This window comes from Passer montanus, unplaced genomic scaffold (genome assembly GCF_014805655.1).
Source record: "Passer montanus isolate IOZ18808 unplaced genomic scaffold, ASM1480565v1 scaffold7, whole genome shotgun sequence".
NCBI classification, from domain to species: domain Eukaryota; kingdom Metazoa; phylum Chordata; class Aves; order Passeriformes; family Passeridae; genus Passer; species Passer montanus.
Window position 1 is genome coordinate 12,276,396 of NW_024372147.1, and position 18,430 is coordinate 12,294,825.

The 18,430-nt window shown below is 37.0% G+C and overlaps 1 protein-coding gene across 8 annotated transcripts; it reads right to left on the reverse strand.

Moving 5' to 3' along the window:
- Window positions 1–1,879: 1,879 nt before the first annotated feature.
- Window positions 1,880–18,430, reverse strand: LOC120512097 (programmed cell death 1 ligand 2-like). Of its 8 annotated transcripts, XM_039730032.1 has the most exons (10): window positions 18,386–18,430; window positions 17,342–17,587; window positions 13,899–14,341; window positions 12,504–12,582; window positions 11,785–11,853; window positions 10,077–10,439; window positions 8,769–9,050; window positions 7,339–7,479; window positions 6,547–6,588; window positions 1,880–4,476 (listed from the first exon to the last, which is right to left on the reverse strand). In XM_039730032.1, the coding sequence occupies exons 5-10, from the start codon at window positions 11,837–11,839 to the stop codon at window positions 4,394–4,396; spliced, it is 966 nt and encodes a 321-aa protein (XP_039585966.1). In that variant the 5' UTR covers window positions 11,840–11,853; window positions 12,504–12,582; window positions 13,899–14,341; window positions 17,342–17,587; window positions 18,386–18,430; the 3' UTR covers window positions 1,880–4,393. The 8 variants fall into 8 exon arrangements, with proteins under 8 accessions (XP_039585966.1, XP_039585968.1, XP_039585965.1 ...); XM_039730034.1 differs by lacking the exon at window positions 13,899–14,341 and having other exon boundaries at window positions 17,449–17,587; XM_039730031.1 differs by lacking the exon at window positions 13,899–14,341.

Below are 18,430 nucleotides of genomic sequence, written 5' to 3' on the forward strand. Positions count from 1 at the left end.
TTAACCAGCTGAAACTCAGGTAATCATCTCACCTTACTGCTTGAAAAACAGATGTAAGGAATGAGCTTAAGCCCACTGTGCAAATTTCTATTGCATCATTCTTTATGTAAAGTAGTTTCTAACAGAGACTTTGCATGATAAATGTTTCACTTCTCACTTGGAAAAGCCCATTAAGGAAATGTGCTTGTGAGTAAACAAACATTAGCTGCTGAAAATTGCATTGAAAATAAAACCAAAAGTGAACTCAGTAGTTCATTAAAGTCAGCTTTTAACAATATTTGCACAGTGCACTTACCTGTTTCAGCTACTTTTTACCATATGGCTGCATATTGAGTTTGAGTGAAATAATAACAAGCATTGGCTATAAAAAAGTATTACAGAGTGTGCTTGACATATGGTGAGGAAAACCAGGATATCTTGTTGAACCAGATCGTAGTCATTGATCTAAGGCTATACTTTAAGGCCACATGTTTATCAGAGTAAAAGGAAAACCAGATCATTACAAAGGATATGGAAGTTAATGTGAGCGACAAGTTTACAGTCAAAGGTCATTTTGGGTTAGAAGGGACTTCTAAGATTGCTTAGTTGATCCTCATCCCCACAGAAAGAAAAGACAAGTTAGACTTATTCCTAGCAGTGACCCTTTACTGACTGGATGGAGGTGGTTTGTAAAACCTTTCTCTGTAACTACTTTGTGGAGTAGGTAAGTATTGGTTTTGGTGCTAAACTGAATGGTTCTGTCAGATGAAAGAAGAAATTCTGTAAGAAAAGATGACTGCAGTATTTCTTAAGAAATAATAGGGGTTTCTTGATTCCAAAATTCTAAAAGACATTTCAGTTGCTCCCATAATCAGAATCAGCTGGTGGTTTTGTAGTGTGCAGACTTAAGTCTTGCAAGGCATTTCAATTGGCTGTTAGGAATATCTCTTCCACTTCAGTCTTCTTCCAGATAATTAACCTTCTTGATGTTAGCAGCTGCTTTCAGGCAGGTCTATGGTAATGGGAATCAAGAAAATAGTTTGGGTTTAGGCTGCTGCCATTATGAAAGTGAACTTGGTACAAACAGCTCATCTTCTGCTCTGTGCTCTTAATCACAGACCAAACTGCAACTCACACCTACTGAAAAGGTTGCGGTTGTAGAAAAGCTGAAATAAACCTACTGTAAGCCCTTAAAATATCTGGTAGATAGCAGAGGTGCAAAATGAACAGAAATTCTAATCACCCAATTTGCCAGTTGCTCCTGTGCTAAAATGGCAAGTACCTCATTCATACATAGTAAAGCAGGTCAGTGGATTGGAAAAGATTTTCCTTAGCCATACCAGAAAATTCAGTATTGAAAACAAACTCTCTACTTGCTTGTGAAAAATGGTCATCATTAAAGTTCAGTGAACTATGTTTTAGGTGACTATAAACCACTGAGTAGATTCTTTGCACATGTTTTCACAAACATTCCACCAACTTCAGTTGAATTCCTACTTTTTTTCCAGTACACTAAGATGCTGTTGCTTGTGACATGCACCTAATTGAGACAAATGTATGGAGATGAATAGAGGCAGTACATATCAGAAAGGGTAACTGTGTCTTCTTATGCAAGATATCCTCTCTGCCATTCAGAAATGCCAGATGACAATACAAGTAAGTCAAACTCTAAAAATACCTAGTAGTTTTATGGTCTAACAACACCATGACTTGCTGTAAAGCTCAAAACTGTAAAAAACCAAACAAAAAGACAACAACACCACCAAACAAAAACCTTTTTTTTTTTTTTTTTTGCTGTAAAGCTCAAAACTATAAAAAACCAAACAAAAAGACAACAACAACACCAAACAAAAACCCCCAACAACCTTTTTTTTTTTTTTTTTTTTACCCAGCAAACAAACTAAACAACAGCAACAACAACAAAAACCACAGAGAGAACACCCCAGTCAAACAGAATACAAAACCTTCAAACATTTTGCAGACAGTTTGTATGTGAGAACTCACTTTAGCTGTTTGGAGATAACAGCATGTAAAACAGTAGGTGAAGCAGAAAGAACAGAGACTCATCATATCACACATGTATCATATGCTCAGTGGTTTACAGTAAAAGACAAGTCTTGCATGAACTCATAGACATATGTAGACTGGCCAAGCTGCTGACAAGCTAACTTTCACATACTCAGATGTGACAGCTTCATAAGCATCCAGCGAGAGCTGGTGAAAATAGAAACTCATGAGCAAAAATATGTTTCTAGGTATTCTTATAGCTATTGCAGTAAACAATGTTATTGTTCCATTCATAATGAAATAGAGTGGATAGGGGCATAGGAGTGTTATGGAAAACTGAGCTGCCTCTGCCTAGGGATGCCAGGTGAAACCTTTCAGTGTACAATCCAGTAATAGGGAAAGCAGGGTAATGTTTGCCATGCCTGTAAAATGGGCAGGAAATGCTACCCACACTTGTTCTTTGTTGCTCACACCAAGACAGCATTTACTCACCAGTATAAAACAAGGACAAGATGAATTCCATTTCAGCAAGGAACAATGATAACCACTGTAAGCTAATTGCAAAGACTGCAGTATTTATGTTCATGCACATCAATTTCTTTTTTTATTACTTTCATTTCATCTTCATGCAGAAAAAAATAAATAGAAAAATGCAAAATTAACTCTTTCCAGGAACACAGTGGGTTAGATTTTACCATGGCTGATAGAAGAGCAAGGGCTCATAGTTCCCAGCAGACTACAAATCTGGAACAGAGAGAAATTGCTTGGCCTTATGTACTGACCCTTAAATATTGCTAAATGGTGCAAGCCAGAGCAGTTCCTAAGCTGCTATTCCGTATTAAGCTAACCAATGCTTTAAGAAGCTGCCTCTGATTTTCTGACATGTGCATGATTTGCCATGTCAGCAAGGACATAGGACATTGCAAGCCTAGTGCAGATTTGTCTCAGCTGAATCCAATGGCTACAAATGGGTAATTAAAGATGCAATACATAGATATTAAATTACAGATGATGTCAGAGAGAGATTAGTTTTTGTCCTCCACAAGTAAAATCAATGGCAGTCCTGCTTTTTAAAATCACCTGTCCTGGTGAAACAAGAGAGGGTGAATACTGATGTTCTGGTCTCATAGCAGCACTGTAGGTCCACTTTTTGCTGGAATAAATAGCTGCAAAGTGACACTGGAGGAGCAGTTCCCATCCAAATTCAGAGCAAGTGCTATCCAAAAACTTCAAGCAGTGGAACTCTTCTAAAAGCAGGATTATAGCAGAAATAGCTTCCATGTGAATACCTTTCTTCAATCTTGTTACATCTATTTTAGTAGAAAACAGCTTACCATGGCCACTGGTCTTTCAAAACAATATGACAGATCTTACCCAGTGCCCTTACTTCACTATCTCATGACTGACGAAGAGGCAAAGTTTTTCCATTTTGGATGTTTTTCCCAATCTGGCATTCCAATATTAGGAAGCAGACCAACCTGGCATAGAAAAGACTCACTTCTTCATCTGAACAAAGGCAAAATTACTGTTTAAAAATAACCAGTGCAGAAATCTGTCTGAGCTTCATTTTCACTTTTGTTTCCAAATTCCTCCTAAAGAAAATTCTGTTGAATAATCAGTCAAATTTGAAACTTTTTTACTGTCATGTAGCATAGTATCACAGTTCATGGTTTTTTACCTGACTTGTGCGATTTTATATACACATGAAAATTCTCTTATGCCATATAATGTTGATTTATTGCTAATATTGAGTGGGTTTTTTTTGGTCTGTCCTTTGCTTTAATTTCAACCTCTGATTGTTCTTGTGATATGAAATATGTTCTAGATGTTGCAATGATACAAGTTATATGAGTGGCTACAATGATGTGAGTGGGTACTTGTAGTAATACCCAGTTTAATGTGTTAGAAAATTTGGAAATGGGATATGGGCATGTAATGATGTTTCTACCAGAAAGATAATTGACATAAGATAGCATTTACAGCTTTTATTCAAATTCCACAAGATTTTTGACTCCAAGCACAATTCCTGAGACTGGAATAGTTGATAAAGGCATTCTTAAACAAAAATCCCTTGAGCAACAGTAAGTCCAAAAGTAAAGTGTGTCAAAAGCACTCAGCTGATTCTTAAACAAAAATCCCTTGAGCAACAGTAAGTCCAAAAGTAAAGTGTATCAAAGGCACTCAGCTGACCTCTCCACAGTGGTAAACCACATTTCGTGACAGCATAGTTCTCAGTAACTTCAAGAAGATATGGTATCTGAGGAGGCATAGCTTTCCATCGCTGCAGTGCAAATACATCCCCGTGAGTTCACTGTTTATCCTAAGGCTAAAGTGCTGTAATTTTCTTTTGAAGTCCCCAAAAACCAGTGGTAAAAGTTCAAATTATGGCATGTAAGATGAAGAATTTTCACAGACCCGCACTCCCACAGTCTCTTGAAGCTGTGACAGTTGACAAGTATAAAGCCTCAGTCTGAGAGTTAAAATCATCACCTTAAAGAAAGAAAATGCAATAGTATTAGTTTTAAAATCTGCAGTGATTTAAGAAAATAAAAAGCCTTATTTTAACAACTGAGTGGTAAAGAGTGAAAACTCAGTCTCCTAGATCGTGCTGAAGTTACAATTGCTCCTTAAAGCTGTAATAATTTACAAGAACATCTGCTGCAATCTTTTCTGAGGAAAAATTATCTCTTTTATCTGTAGTGCAAATTCTGAAGTTTCTATTATAACAAAGCTATCACTCACTTTCAACCATATAAATGAATAACAAAACTGAAATCTGTTTAGATTACCAATCCATGGAAATTATTGTCAGTAAATATGTGCGTGTGATTAAAAGAGTGCAGAACTGGGACTTCAGTGATGAGTTTAAATGTCCTACATATTCAATTCTGATACAGCTTGAGCTGTAAGTTAAAACTTAGCATTAACAGTCCTTGTTCCTGTAACCAGGACTGTATGGGTCATTTCCAAGGCACTGTGGTAAAGTATCTGTGGCTTTTATGCTTCAACTACCTACTCATCATGGAAAAAAGGTTCTTTCCAGGGTTTCTTAAAAATATCCAATGCTGAGAAATATAAATGTTTGTCATCTGACTTACTGCATGTTGCAAGTAAGACAAAGTTTTTTTGTCATTAAAATGAAGAAGTAAAACCGCAAAGAGTGGCCTTGTCTCCTTTAATTTCTTCATTTCACTAAGTGCACAGAAGAGGCTACAAAATACAAATACAAAAGAAAAATACAAAAGTAATACAAAAAGCCAGGGGAAGCCAAGCTATGCTCGGACAATATGCACTGGAATGATGTCCAGACATGCACCAACGCTGTTCTCCAGAATGCTGCTTGCCTTGAGCTTGTGTTCATTAGTGCATGACATGATGCCATACACTAAAGTTTCACACTGTCACATGAAAAATAAGAATGAGACTTTGACTGCAGCAAGGTTTCTGGAAGGTGAAAGTGTCTTTCTGAAAATGTTGTTTCAATTGAAATATCTACTGATGGCAGTGGATCAAACACTGTTCAGATGCAAACATGACAATCTGAGGTGATTTGGAAATCAGTGAATTCCTGCCCTCTTCATCCAGTCTCTAGGTTTCACCTACAAAATTTATTTTTTAAGCTGGTGACTTCTTCATGTATTTTTTTAGCAGTGAGAAACATGGGTGGATTCTCAAAGAAATCCTGTCCTTGGAAAAGCCCTGAGTTTCTCTGTTCACTTCGTTATCTGCATCACAGTGTTACTCCATTTGTGCTCCTTGGCAGCCTCAGGGCTGACCTCAATACACAATGTGAGGGTCTGCTTGGACAGCAAGGAATTATGGCTAAACCAAGTACCTCTGTACCTAACACTGGCCACAGCCTTTGCATCACAATGCATTAGCCTGTCAAACTGTTATCTCTAGGTGACAAAATTGATTTATATCAGTAAGTGTATTAAGATTTTCCCTGTCATTGATTTATCATTTTCCATGGTGGTATTTTTTTATTTTTCAGTTCAATTTTAGTATGGAACAGTTAGATGCATCCTGACAGTTTTTTAGGTACTATCTTCTCTCTGAAATGTAAAATTTCTGGATATCTAGGCAAGTCAGATTCTCATAGGACAAGAAGTAATGTAGGACATGATATAATATTCCAGATAAATGAGGTATCATTTTATTGGTTGTTAAAACCTGTATCCTGATCCAAAAGTATAACAGACTGTTGCCACAAAAATCTTTATGCTGTCCAAACAAAACAGCTTTCTATGAGTATCCTTGTCAGCCAAGACTATTAGAATCCCAGGTAGTATACAGAGGTGTGTGCTGAGTGGTGCAAGAAAGCTATTGGTACCTAGTGAAAGGGAACCAGTATTTATAAATTTTTACATTGCCCAAGAGAAAGTCAAATCTTTAGAAATTGCATTTTTAAAAAACTCAAGAATAAAATAATTTAACCTCAAAACTACCCTATATTCTGATGTAACATTATTTAGGTTTCAATCTATGTATTTTTTAAGATTTTAGATGTAAGAAGGAAAAATCTGTAAATGTAAATTTTAAAAATTGCCTATGACTTACTGTTCTCATCCTTTGCATTAGGATTCAGTTTTCTTTTCCTGTCTGTTAAAGTAAATATATACAAATTTAGCTTAAACATTTCTAGATTTGAAAGAAACTGTATTGTAACTATAACTATTGAACAAATCTTTGCATTAAACTGAGCTGTAAGTTATTAAATCATATACAATAAATAAACTTCTTTTCTTTTACAAAACTTGAATCAAAAACTTTACAAAACTTGAATCAAATTCTGAAATCATAATGTTAAGACTTTTTTCTTGACTATAAATACATACAGTCTGGTTTAATGGAGTCTGTTCATGTGCAAGAAAATACTAGAATAATAGTGTGTTTGCTTTATTAGTTTTGTACTACTGCACGTGCAAACAAGGAAGGAAATGCTGTGGTAGTCCTGTATGACACTTAGTTATAGACCCACAGTGGTGTTGGAAAATAAAAATTCTGTGTAGTATACTGTAGCCACAGTGTCTTTGTAGCTATGAAGAAAACACTGCTCAAACTATGCTTTTACTGTCCTCCTGATGCAAGGTAAAGTTTGTTTGTGCTCTGTACAGAATACTAACTGGTTAGCTTTAAAAATGTATCTTTCCATACACCTTGTCTCACACAGGTAACACAATAAGGAAATGAAACCCAACTCAATAAAACCCAAGATCTCCTTTTCTCTCCTCTTGTAATCTGGAAATAAAGCGTGACATGCGAGTGTGCCTTATTAAAATTTCTTGAAGGTTGTTCATAGAAAAAAGTAAAGAAATAGTAAAAAGTTTCACTATCCGAAGTAAAATGTACCTTTTTTGGGTTGCTCATTCTTGAATGATTTTCTCTTCTGAAATATTATTAGTGCAGAGAGAAGGACAGCTACAGTCACACATGTGGGGATGATTAAAGATATCAGGAATTTTTGTCCACTATACTGTGTACTCGTTAAAGCTGTTAAAAACATTAAAGAGAATAAATTTATAACTTACAAAACAGGCATTTTTTATCAAAGTATTGGTTCTGTTTCTTCAGTCTTGCTCTGACTGAACAAAAGATTTTTAAAATTTATCAACATAGTGATTTACACTTATTAATAATTTGTCCTGAAATATTACTGTGAAAAGCCTTAAAAAAAGCCAGTCAAATCTTTTATTTGTATGGCATTTGAGTCTGGCACCATCCTATTGGCATCTGCCTTTGAAATATTTTTATATATTGATGAGACCTCCTCTCAGTCTTCTCCAAACTAAACTGTCTCCTCAAAGAGAGATGCTTCAGAGCCCTCATCATCCTTGTTCATCATTGCTGAACCCTCCTTCTCGCTCGTGTCCTGAGGAGCCCAGAACTGAGCACAGCACTGGGCACAGCACTCCAGATATGCCCTCACTACTGCTGAGTAAAGGGGCAGGAGCATCTGGCTCAGCCTGCTGGCAATGCTCTTCCTAATGTGCCCTAGGATAACATTAGCTTTCTTGGCTGGCTCAGGGAGAGCTTTTTGTCTGCCAGGACTCCTAGGTCCTTCTCTGCAGAACCACTTCACAGAGGTCAGCCCCAGCCTGTGCTGGCATGTGCAGCAATTCCTCCCCAGGTGCAGAACGTTACCCTCAGCTGAACCTCACTAGGTTTCTCTCTGCCCAACCCTCCAGCTAATCAAGGTCCGTGGAATGGCAGCAGAGCCTTCAGGTGGATCAGCTACTGCACCCAGCAGTGTCACCAGCAAACCTTTGTCCAGGTTGTTGATAAATTGAATAAGACTGGACCCAGTATTGATCCTTAGGGAATGCCACTGACAGCAGGCTTCCATCTCGATTCTATTCCTCTGATCATGACCTTCTGGACTCTGTAATTTACCAGTTCTTGATGCTGTTAATCTAACCCACATTTCCTGAGCTTACCCTTGAGGATACTATGGGTGACAGTGTCAAAAGCCTTGCTGAAGTCAAGGTAGACAACTAGATAGAACAATTAAGAAGAAACTATCAGGGAAGATGCCCATGCAGATGAAAAAATTCCCTCTGTATTGGTAGGAAAATAAGGAAATCTATTCTAAAATTAAAATATACAGAAAAATACAGACTGGTTTGTTGGAATGGAAGCTAGCTGACTTCAAAGACATAAATAATACTGACTTGTACTGTTTATCAAGAATTAATATGACACTGATTTCTAGAACTGAACTCCAGTGATGGAGCATAACACATGATGAACACTGTCATGTACAAGTTCAAGGTCATACGAACCTAAAGGGGAAAAGTGAGCTGAAGTTTCTCCATTCAGTTCTTTGTTCCAGAAGACACACGTGTAGTTTTCTCTCATATTTGGTTTGAATGTCAGGGTGGTGGTGACATTGTAGAGGCCATCTGCAGTCAGTGTATAGGTGGTATTTGCAGATCCACTGAGATTGAGGTTCTCATTTTGCCAGAAAACCTCTGCCAGAGGAAAGCCTTCTGACTGGCACATAAAAACAAACTTTTCTTCACCTGGTATTCTCATTACTTGAGTGTTTATTCTCTTGTAAGATGCTGCATGAGAAGTTGTTGAGTGAAATTCTTGTATGCAACAATAGTCATTTTCTCACTTCACTTTCCCTGTTTCCTTTTAATGCTATGTATTGTCTCTGGCTATATCTGTGGAACACGTATTTAAAATTATGAAGGTCGTTTTGTAGAACAATGCAAAATGGATTATTCAATCCTTACCATGCCTACAGCAAAAGAACATACTCCAGTACTTTATATAGGGCAGCAGTTGACACTAAATGTGTGATTTATTAAGACAGAAGAGATAAGTGGAATCTTATGGGACTGTTATTTTCACTTTTAGAATATGCCACTTCAAAACCTGATTTCATAGCTTATAAACAGTGTAATATTTTCATCATATTAGAAAAATATTGACTTTTCATAGGAACTAATGTGGGTCTTGAGAATGTCTGTGTCCATTTTTGCATTTGATAAATATTTTTATTTAAATATCTGGGTGGGAAATTAATTCTGTCTTGCATCACACAGACGTGCAGTTAGTGAGAAACACCAAAAATCTTTCAAAGATCTGGTCTGTCATAATTTCCATTAACAAATACCTTTATTACTAATGCCCATTTGGCTTCAATGGACACAGAAAATCACATGTCCTTGCTGTGGGAAGTGCAGTCTTAGGGAATCCCCAGCCACTTGGGTCATTGCAGCAGGATTCATAAGTATATCAAAGCATCTCTGAGAAACTTTTTGGAATAACCAGAGGGTGGCCCAACAAGAGGATCAATGGAGAGGACGGAGGTGATGGCACAGAAGAAGGCTGTAGAAAGAAGGATGGAAGGAAAACAGATGCTGTCCCTTCCCAGCACCAGATGCCCCTGGAGGAGCTCAGCTGTTGAAAGGCTAGCCACTACTAGGACAACTGCTTTGGTTCAGCTGGGAGATGACTACAAAGTCTTGATGGAACAACTAGCTACAAATTCCTTCAGATTAACCAATTTCTACAAGCCTGTAGGAATGTAGTAGAGACATCTCAATGAATATACAATTACCTTTAATTTAACCACTCACCTCTTACTTCCAAAGCAATGTACTTGTAGTCCACGCCCTGGTAGTCAATGAGACAAAGGTATGATCCTGCATCTGTTATCTTAACACTAGTGATCTGGAGGATGGCTCGTCCCAACTTCAGTTCACTGTGCAGAAGTGATGCTCTTCCTATGTAATCAGGATGTTGAGATGGATGGAGTGCCTTCCCATTGCGGAATGTGTACACCTCTTTTGATTTCAATGAGCCCTGCCTTTTCTGCTCCCAAACAACAGTCAGGAGTCCTAGATCCACAGAGCCATTCACAGGGAATCTGCATTCCATGGTCACATTGCTCCCATATTCCGCAGTGTAGAGCTGTTGAGGAACTTCAACTGTAAATAAAGCTGTGTGAGGAAAAGAGAACAGTTTCATTTGTTTCATCAAAATATGTTCTGATTTTCTTTAAAGCTGGACAAAACTGTGTCAGATAGTGTACAAATAGTATACTGTGTGCAGATAGTCAAGAATATATGATTTGACGAAAAGTTATAAGCATTTTTTGTTCACATTCACAATAATATTTTTACCACATAGTAATTATAGCAAATCATCGATATTCTGTATTGATTACAGAATCTGAAAGATGAGGGCAGAATTACCTAGTTTTTGATGGTGGGTTTTGTTTGTTTTTGGGGTTTTTTTTTGCATTTTATGAGTAACTTAAAGCTAGGCCAGTGGTTACACAGGGACCATTTTTATCAAACTATGATATGCTCTCTTACAGTCCTAAGATTGTAGTTCAAGCAACAATTAATTGTGGAAATTGTAAATTTAATGTCACTATTGTTCACAAAAAGAAATACCAGTGTTGTTCCTGTGAAACTGGATAAATGTGTATAGCTCAAAATTGCTATGTAGCAATTGCAGTCTCCACAAACCTGGAACCATGTGGGTATCATTTGAGCTTGCATTTTCACAGATACATGCAACAGTATTACAGAAAATATATCAAAAAAATCTTAACTATTCACCCAATCCAAAATTAATATTGTTATGAATAGGTTGCCATTTTAAAGTGTACTTGATATGGCAGAGTTATTTCTAATACATCATTCAGTATACTTTGTTACTACTTTCCATATTGGATGTGCTATTTATTGGTTGACAATTCAGGAGCACTTGGAAGTGTTGGCAGAGACATTGCAAAGAGAAGTCTGTGCAACTCTTTAGGCATTCTTTTTGTTTTATATGTCTCTGAAATACTTACAGGGAAACTTTAGCATTGCGAGGTTCTTCTTAGCGATGTTTTTTTTATTCACTGTAATACAGCTGTAGCAAGGGAGAAAATTATGTGAAAAAGTGCAAGCTCCTTTTGGGTTTTAGCCAAGCTGCTTCTGCTACAGGCATGGACAGGGGAACACCAGTGATTTCACTACACGCCATCGCACACTGAGATTGTTATGCTTCCCAGTGGACATTGGTCACTTTGGTCATTCTCCTTCTCACAGCCATGCCACTGATGCTGGATATCTCAGCTGCCAATACACAATTTGTTAAGGAAGCCTGACTCTGGAAAGTGACAGACACCTATCCTCTGCTCAGTCAGTGTCAGTACCTTCTATAAGATGGAAAGCAGAGGCTCCAGACATTACTGACCATTCCTGCAAGTATTGCTGGAGGTGTTGAAGCCCACATACTAAAAGCTGCATTAGCTCTGCTAGTGGAACTGAAAGGCAGTTTCTCTCTTACCTGAGACCATGGAGAGCTGTGTTTCCAGCAATAGTATTGTGAGGATTTGGAACATTTTCTCAGGTAGATCTGAAACAAAAGAAGAATTGCATTGGAACTTGCAACAATTACCTTCTGCTGAGGCAGATCAGAGCCATGCTAGCATTTAAAATCCATCACAGCTCATAAACAGCAAAAACAGAAACAAACACTAGGCTACTAGCAGAAACAAGGAAAATCTGTATTAGAGCAACTCATGCACACACAAAGAATATGAACCAATGGCAATGAACCAGTGGCAATAAAGAGAAACGAAACATTTCCACAACCTCAGTCATGACATTTTCAGGATCTGTAGCTCGCAGGCAGTTTCAAATAGACTGACAGGGAAATGCTTTTATATTTTTTACTATCCACAAATACTAATCAATTGCAATTGACTTCTCAATCTCAATCTTCTTCAAAATCTGCTTGTGTTTGTTCATGAATCTCTCAATGTAGGAGAGATTCATGAACAAACACAAGCAGATTTTATAACTGTCTGCACTAACACATGATCCAGATTACAAGATTTTTAACCCTGCTTTTGTTTCAGCTTGGCTTTACATGGGGTATTTTGCAGTTTCCTATTGCCTTAAACCTAAAGACCAGGCAATACTTGGAACACACTGTGATGCAGTGGAAATCTCAGGATGGATAAATTGAAGTTTGCTTCAGAAAGGATTAGAATGAAGACTTACTGCTGCTATTCTTTCACCTCACTCAGCAATGTCTGACGTGTACAAATCACCTTGTATTACTGACAGTAAACCATCAGCCCTGGAATAATGCAAAAGGATAAAGTACAGTTTTAGAGTGAGTGTATTTGTGTTCCAGTAGCAAGCAAACTATCACATATTTTTCATACTATTGTATACAGATCAACATAACTAAAAAGAGGAAAAATCCCCAAACAACAAAGAAGCACCAGGGGCAAAATTTATAGCAAAACTAATGAGATAATAGAAAAGACAGAAGAATTACTTTGAATAAAGATTGTTAACATGCAGTATAATCTGAAAAATATAGTGTATAAGATGCAGAAATAAGCTACAAGGAAGTAGAGAAGAGAAGGAGCAATTTTATGCTTCCCCAGAGCTAGACTTACTGGAGGAGGGGTTTAATTTTACTTCCCTATTTTTTTGTGGGCTCAGCTTGAAACATTCTGGTTCCAATTTTCTCAGGTGCTGCATTTCTCTCATTGCTTCTACACTTGAGCTTTCAATCTTGGAAAGTGAGGGTCAAGCCTTAGCAAGTTAGCAGCCAAAATTATGGGACTTTTTGATTTGATGTCACAAATAAAGGTTTATATGCAAACTACTGTAAGCAGACTTATTAGATGTAAATGAAAGCTAGTTACCTTTATCAGAGGACAGAGTCCATCACTATTTAATGCGTGATGAATCATAACTACTATGGCTGTGTGAGAAAGGAGCTAATAAACACCATCAGTATCTCTATTTTCCAGATGCAGAAGTAAAGACTGTTACTATTTACTATCCTCAGTCTCCTACTATGCTCACTTCTCTACACAGCTTACCTATCAGAAGATTGACAGAAGGGAAAGAACTGAATGAAGAATGAAACAATATTTCACATCAATATTTAGATCCCTGGATTAACCTTATGTGAGACACTTTAGGGATTCTGCTCTCTTTTTATAGTTTAGAGTACATTCGGAATGCAGAGCATGTTTATTTTTAATGCAGGATATAAGATTTTTTAAAATATGCATACTACTAGTAGTAAAAATAAGATAAACAATCTGCCCCAGCAGATAGTCATAATTATATACATATCAAGTAAATCTTGTCTGACCAGAGGGGTTAGTTTTAGGAAAGCATTACACATAATATAAATACACAAAAGAAACCAAACATTAGAACATTTTAACTTGGGATACTGAAAGCAGTCATAGAATGCTTGTGGGAAGCAGGAAGGATCTGTATTAGAAAGATCAAAGATCTCTTAGCACAGATGTGTATTAGAAAGATCAAGGATTTGTCAGCAAGGATCTGTATTAGAAGGCCTCCTTCTTTATTTCCATAATGTCACAAGCAGACAAGAAGTTGTTGTGCAATCTCAGTGCAATTTACCCATGCAACTTCATCATGTGGCTCTGACACACTTCCATAGAAGAGCCTGCACCAGCATCTGGAAGGTGATTTCTTCTGAGCTTGCATTACTAACCATTTGTGATGTTACAGAATAGCCCTCATGTTCTCCCCATTTTTCATAAAACATGTCATGCCCTGCTCTTCAACAGTCCTTGTACACAACTGTCTTAACTAATGCTAAGCTTATGCAAACATCTTTTGTTTTTCTGTTAAACAAAAGACCACTTCTAAAATGTATTCATCATATGCCTGTTACAAATTCACAGGGATAAAAGAAGGAACACTCTGCCATAAAAATTAGTACTTAATGCTTCTTGCAGCAAAGTGAGGAATTGAAAATATGTGTCCGAGAACAGTAAGAAGTAGCATGATATTTCAAGAGCAATTCAGATGGAGTCAGTAAATTCATTTCCCAGACCAACCTGCAGAAGAAAAAGCAACTTATCACACAGTGTTCTGTGATTACAAGAGTGAAGTCCAAAAAACCTTGGATAATTGAGGTGGTAAAAAGCATCACATCAAACATCTAAAGATCATCATGGCTTTTTATGAGTTGTAATAGTTTCAATGAAGATTTAGGGCCCAAGACAAAAAGTTTGAACAGGACCACTGAAAACAAAAGTATGACAATGATCAGGGAAAATGAGGAATATAATGTTTTCTTTTTGTACAGCTTGTTTGCTTTACTGAAAATGGAAAATAGAAACCCATACTTGACGTCGTTGGGCCACAAGCAACATATTCTGGTAAATTTTCTTAGTGAATGCTGACTGAAATCCAGATGGCAATAATAATAAATTGATGTAGTTCTATCAAAGATGGAAATTAGTATTGAACTAAATATTGTTTTTCTCTTCTTGATTCATTCAGTTGATCATGCCTGTGACTTTAGCCCTGGTCCCAGCTCACTTATCCAAGAGGGTTTATAAAACTTGTCTCAAAGAAATGGGTAATTTTTGGCCTTACTTTATATGAAATCTCTAGTGGTTGTCCAAAATCCTTGTGTAAGGAGTGAGAAGGATATTTCTTGTTCCTTTGGAAAATTTAGACTCGGTATTCCCACTTCAAACTGTACAAACTCTATGCTTCATGCAACTACATGATTCAATTTGCAACATAATGTATAGACTTTATTCCATTCTATAGACAGAAGTGAAAAGGTTCTTATCTTGACTGGATATTATAGAGATGCTCTCAGGAACTGAAACAGATGACAAAATATGAATATCTGCTACATGCTTAAACTGTGCAGCTCTTGATCAAAAGCTTGGGTAGCTCATTTAAGAGCCATGCTTTGTACAGACCTCTTTGGTGTGTGTACATTGTTATTTACTGGATCCTATTTTCAGAAAACACTCGTATGTTTTCACCACAATGCATTGGCAACTGAGGCTGGCATCAGTCTGGTCATAATAGTTAGGATTGATTTGGCATTAGTGTAAACTCTCACATTGTTCATAATGTTAAGTTTACAAGAAGTATTTTAAGCAAAGGAATATGAAGATCACAGAATATTTTGCAATCTACTCCTTTGTAATAACAATTGAAACCCACATCTGAGTAATGTAAATGAAATCCTATTCTTTTCATCCATAAAAGATCATAATGTTTTTCTTAAGTAAAAGAAGCATCTTAGTGTAAGATCCTCTGGAGCTACCTTTGATTAGTACCTTGCTGTGACTGCTCCTGCACATGGCAGGAGGGTTGGAGTAGGTCACCTTTAAAGGTTCCTTCCAACACAAATCATTCTACAGCTCTGTAGTTCTGTGATTATTCTCAACACCAGTTTAACAAAGGATCCCGAACAAAATCTTTGTGCTGTTCACTAAACAAAACAACCAGAGACAGAGTCACTAATTCAGGGACCTTATATAGTGGAATAAATAATGGAAAACTCTTTTCTGGAAACATTGTTTCAACTATTAAAATATTTGTTTTCTAGCAAATGGATGATTTAGAACAGTAGACATTTAGATATTTAGTGTCTACATAATGAAATTTAGCAGCATTAAGCAAGGAGAGCTTTGTAGACCTGTAACTTCCACTAGAATAATCAGAACAGTTGGAAAAGCTAAACAAACTTTCAAGCACACTGGCTTTCCTCCAGGTTTAAAGCAGGAGTCTAATCAACACAGAGGTTCACAATAATCTCTCAGATTTCACTCTGGAATATCAAAGTATTAAAGGACTAAGGAAGGGGTACTTGGTCCTTTTTATGTTTAATGGCTATGGCAGACAGACCCTTCTTTGAATTGTATTTCCCTGCAGACCAAGGTATCCCATTGGCAGCACTTCTGATATCATCCTGCTTGGTTTTAGCAGGTATAACACAGGTGTTCTTAAACATAGAAGGAAGTGAGGACATTGAACTCCACGTCTGGGAGCTGGGAGGATGGAAATGTCACCAGGCTAGGCTGTTGGCCTGTGTTCACCTCCGCACAAACTGTCCCGTGCACTTTGCAAACAAGATTTTGCAAGTAGTCTTGCATCCTGAGACATGTTGAGATGGTAGACTTTATTACGGATTTGAAATACCAATATTGCAGTTGATCTATTCACTCCTACATTCCTACATTCAATGTTTTTGCTCTGCTGCTGACAGAGTCTGCAACATTACTGAGCTGAGATCAGCTATGTTTTCTGAATGACTATGCTTTTCCTACTCACTCTTCTTCCACACTCTCTGTCTTATTGTACTGCAAATAGAACCCATACTAAGCACAGGACAGTGCCTTCTGGAATTAATCCAAAATGAAAAACTCATCTTAATGAAAAGCAATCAAGCTGTGTTAACAGGCATCTGACTTGGCTCCATTTGACTCTCCCTGCATGAAATGGCGTATTATGCTCAATTAGCTAGAAAAGAGACTATCTTCTCATGCATCTATGTACACAACAAAAGATTATATGATCCCAGTCATAGTTTCTTTTGTCTCTTTCTGTTACTGAAACTCCCCTGCCTTCTGTACATTTTGCAATTGGAGCAAGTTTTTCAACAGCTTTCTTCTAACACTCTCACATGTGCAAAAAGACTCAAATTTTTGACATCTTCATGAAATGGTTAAACTGATTTTACTTTCTGTGAAGGATCCAGTTTAAAAATAAAAGAAACAAACAAAAAAATTAAAGATAAAAGTTTAGAAATCCTAGGTCATAAAATAAGCAAGAGAATAAACAAAAACAAGCATTAGATCCTCATACAAACTACAGTTGTTCCATATCTCAGAAAGAGATGGTATCTCTTTCTGATACCATCAGAAAGAAGGTACTTTTTTTCTATTTCAGGAATATAATAAAAAATCCTAACCATGCATATTAAAATTTGTTCAAAGGCCATTTCCCCAGCCTGTCCCAGTATATTTTGTGGACATAATCTCTTGTTCTCAGTCTCTCAAGCCCACCTTATCCAAATGCCATCTCACCTGCTGTTCTTCTTCTGTCTTTCGCTCACTTGTTTCAGTCCTTTGTTGCCCACCTCTCCACACTGGCAATTTATTGTTGGGATGATTGGTTTATTCCTGATGTTTACCTGTTACAGCCTATTTGCATCGTTTCAGTCTGCTCTCCATCTCCCTTCAGCCTTCAGATGAAGAGATAGAATTTCTCACTTCCTCCTTTGCTCACACTGTCTGTGAATTCTCACTTTCCCTGTATTGCTTAACTGTCACCTGTTGAAAATTTTCCACTGTCAGTTTTTTTGTTCCATGACAAATACAGTCATTGTAATATGGCTGAAAATTTTTTTTCTATAGATACTAGGATAGAATTGGGGTGAAATTTTGTTACATTTAAAAAGCAGCTGTGTATATCATAGAACCTTTCAGAGCCTTTCAGCTCTTAGCAGTATTACTGAATACAGACTGACATTCTGGCAAAATATACACTGCAATTTTTATTTTTTTTTTCTTTTTTTTCTACAGAAAGAAAGAGTTCTCAGAGAGACAAAAGAACTCCTCTTCATAGCTTGTGCTTTTTCTAGGAGGCAGAAGGTGAAAGTTTCCAGGCTTTCTGTACAATCAAAACAACCTGCAGGTAGCATGTTAGTAACAACTAAAAGAAACAGGAATATATAGATACAACTATATATAGAGGGTTTTTTTGTCCATCCAAATCCTTCCTGAAATTCAGGATGAAATATTTACTAAGAGCTACATGCTCATGCATAAGCTGAAGAGGCTCACCAGCACCACTCCTCTGCTTTTGTCTATGAGAGAAGATAGAGTTGTAAGAGAATTTCATCTTCTAAAAATATCAGAAATTAGAAATTATATGGATCTGCGTTTTAGGATCTGGAACTTATCCAGACTTTCATTCAGAATCAGAGTCTGTATCCCAGTAATAATTTGAAAATAAAAAAAAATCTTAAGAATAAGTTGTAAAATTTAAGAACATAGGGGAAAAACCAGCAATCCATCAGCCAGAAATACAGGAAACATCAATTTGCATTTTATCAGTGTTATACTCACATGAGATCTTTGTGCAGGTCATTGCAATAATTTGCAAAGATTCTC